The following is a 6,052-nucleotide window of genomic DNA, read 5'->3' as shown; positions in this document are numbered from 1 at the left end:
TTTTTTCTGGAGATAGGCACTGCTAAATCCACTCCTCCATAGTAAGAGTAAGACCCCCCCGGAGGTCGAAGTTAATCTTAAATGTTTCCATTTTNAAAGGCTTGGTTTCAGCCAACTATGTTTGTGTCTGTCTGTCTGTCTGTCTGTCTGTCTGTCTGTACAGACAGACAGACAGACAGACAGACAGACAGACAGACAGACAGACAGACAGACAGACAGACAGACAGACACAAACATAGTTGGCTGAAACCAAGCCTTTGTACTTCTGGTCTTATCAGCATCGTACATGATACAATCTGAATTTCTAATATAAACTAGAGAATGCAATTCCTGAAGAAATTGCTAGTGGGAATGCTTTATGCTGAAAATATGATGCTAAACTGCTATGCTGGAATGTAATGTGTAAGAAGAAAGTGAAGAATTTAGATTAAAATGATACATGAACAGTGGGGGCTTGAATGTGTGATGAGAGAAGAAAAGAAAGTAAAAAGGCTTGGAAAAGCCGCAGAATATTTGAACTGCAAACTTGTGAACTAACTTGATGGCGAATGATCTGTCGCCATGGCAACGGCATTTGATGAAACCCCATACTACGCTTAGATACGTTGATGGCTGCATCGTTACCAAACCTGTGAAGTTCTAGGCTGTTATGAGTATTTTCACTGAAGTTATGAGAAAACCGTGTTTCAAGGCGAGCATTGTGTTGCCATGGCAACGGCATTTGAAGAAATCTCAAAACTGTCCTGTAGGTGTCTTCACGGCTGGACTGTTAGCACACTGCTATCTGAAGTCTGCTGCTCTGAGCATGTCAGTTGGAGTGATGACATCATCGTGTTCCATTACACAGGTGTTTATAGTTGAGCTAACGAGCTCTGTAGAGATCAAAGGCTTCATTGTTCTGAATGAGAGATAAACCTCTTACATGTGAACGTTTTGTGGAAGAACCGTAACAGATATCTGTGAAATCTCAAAACGTGAAGCATGTCAAGGAAGTTGAGTATCTGAAGTGTAATTTTTGTGTAGTTTCGGGTTAATAATGTGGCCTTTTTGGTAGTTGCACTAAAGGTGTGCGGCTGCTGCCGTGAGGAAATATCTGTCTGAAATTACAATGGGGTTTAATGGAGGAATGTTGAACGTTTTTGTCACTTCATGCCCTCAAAAAGCATTTTGTTTAATTATTTTGCTTAATTATTTGTCATTTTTCAAGCTACGAGATGTTTTCCTACGTTTTGTCATGATAAATTATGTCTCAGGAATGTAGGGTTTGGGAATTACGGCAGTTTTAAAAAAAATATGAATTTGAATACGAATATGAACACGAATTTCAAGCTGTCCTCCACTGCTGTGACATCACACACTCTAGTTAATGTTAAAATGTGAAGAAAACCTCTAAAACAAGGTCTGAACAGAGGTTTAATATCTCTAAAAGTAAGAATCAGATTTAAAAGTTGTTTTACACGAATAATGTCAGAAAGATGTGTAACATTTTAAAGTTGGAATGAGGTTTCTGAGTGAAAGTATGAATGAAAAGTTAGCAGTTGAAGTCGCATGAACATTTGTTGAAGTCTGACGATTTCCTCCATTGACTTCAATGTTAAAAATGTGATGTATTATGGGATGTATCTCTGGAATTATGAAAGTTATGAATGAGAAAAGTAATAGCAATCGATTCCCGACCGAGCTGAACGTTTTGATGTTTGAACGGAGTTTCTGCGATGTTCAATGCGGGAGGAGAAGAGGGCCAAAATAACCCGGCGGAATAATAATAAAAATGTTGTCCGTAGAAGAACAGTTAGTTGGAATGCTGTTAACAGCATTCCCACTAAATTAACATAAACAATATACAGATTTTCATTGGAGTAAATTAATTTGTAAAAACTGAAGACTAGCATCAGTGTTAAGGTTTTTTTGTTCATATCAGTCACTTTGCACACTATTGCATGATGATTGAAATCCAACATCTGGATCACCACCAACTTCAAATTAAAATGTCTTTGGCTCAAGGCCTAACTGCCCCCAAAGATTTGTAATTATCCTGCTGGAAGTCAGAAAAACAAACTACCAAACAGGGACAACATCTCATTTGGCAACGGTTAACTCTCAGTACTCTGAAGATGTAAATCTCTAAGAGGTTCTCAAAGGAGTAGAAGCAAAGAAACGCATTCACACACAACCAAGGTCTTCATGTCCGGCCTATTTATAGCTGAGTAAAATGACTGTTAAGTTGTCCAGAGGCAGCCGGGGGTAAGGTAAAGTTAATTGAATTTGTGAGAAGATATTTAGCGCACATTTAGATGTTAGTCCAATCAGCCAACTGTGGAGTGAGTCAGCCCACGGCTTCACCTCCATGTGGACTTAATTGCAACACACACACCAGATAGATGCACACACTCACACACATTGCTCCACACATGCACACGTACACGCCAATGTTCTTGACATTTAGACATTAGCACAATTAGAAAATTACAAAGTGAATGAGGAAATGGCCACAGGATAGAAAGACTCATATAGTTATAATTCCATGCATGCATTAATGTCACTGCAGCATATTGGCACAAAGTCACAAACACACAGCCAAGTATAAACTTAGAAGAGTATAAACTTGGCTTTTGCTTTTCCAATCTTTTTTTCCCTCTCCCTCCACAAACATACAGCACACACACACAAACTCAAATTGCTGTTGTGTTATGATAGGCTTAGTGTCCATTCCTCATTATCCTTCATTAAGGTTTTAACTCAGTTTGTTTTACATTTCGACAGCAGTTCAATTATTTACACACTTTAGATTTAAGCTGTGTGTGTGTGTGTGTGTGTGTGTGTGTGTGTGTGTGTGTGTGTGTGTGTGTGTGTGTGTGTGTGTGTGTGTGTGTGTGTGTCAGTCAAGGAAATTGAGCTCGTTGTAAGCCAAGAACAACTCTGTATACTTTGATCATTCTTATCTTTGAGTGTTAGACGATTACAATCACTCAGATGTTTTTGTCTGTGTGTGTGTGTGTGTGTGTGTGTGGGGAACATAGCTCATTTTTTACTGCAAGATTAAAGACATAACATTAAGGATGAAAAGCAAGAGACTAATCATATACAAATTGCAGGTTCCCCTATTCATAATGAAAAGGAAATCTTAAATAAATGTATTATGAAATGCACTGCAGAGAATCAGTTATAAAATGGTGGATCTCAGGCACACCAAAAATGCTCATTAAATATGTATAAAACAATTCATGCAATTTTAAAACAAATGGGAGTGTCCATTGAAGGGTCCCGTTATGCTCTTGTTCAGGTTCATATTTGTATTGTGTGTCTCTACTGGGACATGTCTCCATGCTTTAATTTTCAAAAAGGTCTTTATTGTTGTCATGCTGCTTGAGCTGCAGCACCTCTTTTCCCCCTCTGTCTGAAACCAGAGCCCAGTCTGCTGTGATTGGTTGGCTGACCGGCTCTGTTGTGATTGGTCAACTGCTTAGAGATGTCCCGCCCCTTAGCCTACAATGTGTGTTGGCTAAATAACTTGTTAAAGAACATTGGTATGGCAATGCAGTACGACTCAAGATGATAGCGGATGACTTTCCAAAGTCGTTGCAGGCCACCCTTCCAACGTCTGCTCGCTGTGTCTCCAGAATAATCTAGGCGGTTTTTAACATGACTGCAGGTCCTGAGCCAGATGTTGAGCCACATCAGTGAAGCTGATATTCGTTGCCTCTGGTCATTTGATATGGATTTGTTAAGTACTCTTTAAAAGTGCTGAGTGCAGATGTAATTGGAATTGACCAAGTACCATACTTACAGATCAGTCTTTATCTCTATGTCTCCCTCTATCTCTCTTTGTTCTCCCTTTTCTCTTTTGCCCTAACCTAACTCAACCTTCCTCCCCTCGTTCTGCTTCATTTCCTCTGACTGTTTTCTCTTTCTCTATCTCTCACCTCTGTCCCTTTTGTAATGTGCCTGTCCTTCTCTGTATCCTTCTTTTCCATCTCCTTTTGGTCTAATATTCCCCTCTCTTGTCTGCCCTCTCTCTTAAGGTGTTGAGGATAATGGCTGTCTTCCTACGTCTGGCTGTCCTGACGTCTGCACGTGCACAGAAGGCGTCGTGCGCTGCAGCAACAGAGGGCTGCACTCTCTGCCCAAGGGCATTCCCAAGGACGCCACGGAGCTGTGAGTCAAGCACACACACACACACACACACACACACACACACACACACACACACACACACACACACACACACACACACACACACACACACTGACAAACTCAAACACAAGGATGTACACGTTCACTTGTGATCCAACATACAGACACACAAAAGCCAATGAACTTACCAGCAGACATGTACAGGCAGAAATGGCCATTTCTGTCAATGATTACTCTCTATCACACATGCATGCACGCATGCGCTCACACACTCGCACGCACACACTCGCACACACACACACACACACACCCACACACACACACACACACACACACACACACACACACACACACACACACACACACACACACACACACACACACACACACACACACACACACACACACACACACTCTCTCCCTCATACACACACACACACACACACACACACACACACACACACACACACACACACACACACACACACACACACACACACACACACACACACACACACACACACACACACACACACACACACACACACACACACACAGAGCCCCTGTAGCTGTGAAATAGGCCTGCTCTGCGGGGTCAATAGCAGTGATTAGGTATTGATCAGGCAGAAGAAGACACTTCATCATACTGTCCACATGACCTACTTATGACCTGAGAGAGCAGAGACCAGTGGATCATAAAATGTGTGTGTGTGCTTGAGTGCATATGTTTCTTCACTTGTTTTTTCTCATATACTCCCAACCACAAACTGATCAGAAGTTTGTACAACATGTTTTTAGTGGTTGGAATATCTGTTTGAAGCTGCATGTTGAAACTGTTACGCTGCTCTTCCTCAGTCGGGCAGGTTCACACCTCTAATCTTGTCATCTTGTCCCATCTTGATTTGCTGTCTGGTGAATTCAGAGATTAACTTCCACAGACATTCACCTATGCAGAACGAGTAGAAATGTCCAGAATCAAACCTGTATATTGGCGTACAAGCTACTGTAAGGCTGGGTACACACTTCATGTTAACCAAGCCTATTTGGGCCCAGAATCCCCCCTTCTCACACTAGCCAGCGAAATCACAATTGATATGGTTGTAAAGATTATCTTGGAAGATTTTATTTTGGTGTGAGGTATTTTAACATTGATATTTACATTGTTGATCTGCTTTGTAGTCACTCCTGGCCACACTAAAGGGCTGCACGATTTTGGGAAAAAATCGAATTGCGATTTTTCTGACAAATATTGCGATTGCGATTCGAATTGCGATATTTGTTTTTAAGTGACCCGACGTAAGTTTATTGTAAAATGCGGCCATAACTCCGGCCAGGAAGGTCGTATCAACGTGGTCCCGTCTCTAGCACGCCCGCAGCCCGAGCTATGAGTGAAAGAACTAAACTTACATGAAACTTCCGTTGGGTTGCTTTAAAGTCAAGCTTCAGTTTAAGATTCAACCTGTAATAGAAACATGTGATAGAGCATTACTAACCTGACTCAGATGGTTTGTCTCACCAAACCATCTAGGACAGCTCCATTGGAAGCCATTTGGAAAGGGCAGGCACTTTCAAAAATACTTGGCAGGTGATTGGATCAATCTGTCTATCACCTTCTATCATGGGCCACTTCTGATTGGTTAACAATGGCTGGTACATGTGGAGCACAGCACTTCTGATTGGTGTGGATGACTGACACACAAGAAGAAAAAAAAAAAAAAAGTAAAAAAAAATTGCAGGCTTTGCGATTTGATAAACGCATCATTTCAAATCGCGATTTCGATTTAAAATCGATTAATCGTTCAGTTAACATGTTATTAACGAGATGCTGGCCAGACCACACGATCCTTAAACTTCATGCGTCGGGCTTTGTGTTAGACCGGGAAGAGTCTGAAGGAGTGACTCCGGGGAGCGGGGTCTG

At 41.4% G+C, this 6,052-nt stretch overlaps 1 protein-coding gene across 1 annotated transcript in view; it reads left to right on the top strand.

The window, feature by feature from the left end:
* The first annotated feature begins 3,642 nt into the window (after positions 1-3,642).
* Positions 3,643-6,052, top strand: part of slit3 (slit homolog 3 (Drosophila)) — a 40,904-nt gene continuing 38,494 nt past the window's right edge. Inside the window, exons 1-2 of the mRNA XM_010795698.1 lie at positions 3,643-3,652; positions 4,023-4,155. Coding sequence (XP_010794000.1) covers positions 3,643-3,652; positions 4,023-4,155 — 143 coding nt within the window. The remainder of the gene's footprint in view (positions 3,653-4,022; positions 4,156-6,052) is intronic.

The sequence above is a fragment of the Notothenia coriiceps genome, unplaced genomic scaffold (genome assembly GCF_000735185.1).
Source record: "Notothenia coriiceps isolate Sejong01 unplaced genomic scaffold, NC01 NC01_scaffold00002204, whole genome shotgun sequence".
Classification (NCBI taxonomy): Eukaryota; Metazoa; Chordata; class Actinopteri; order Perciformes; family Nototheniidae; genus Notothenia; species Notothenia coriiceps.
Note: the sequence above shows the minus strand (reverse complement) of the source record. Positions and strands in the feature narration are given on the sequence as shown.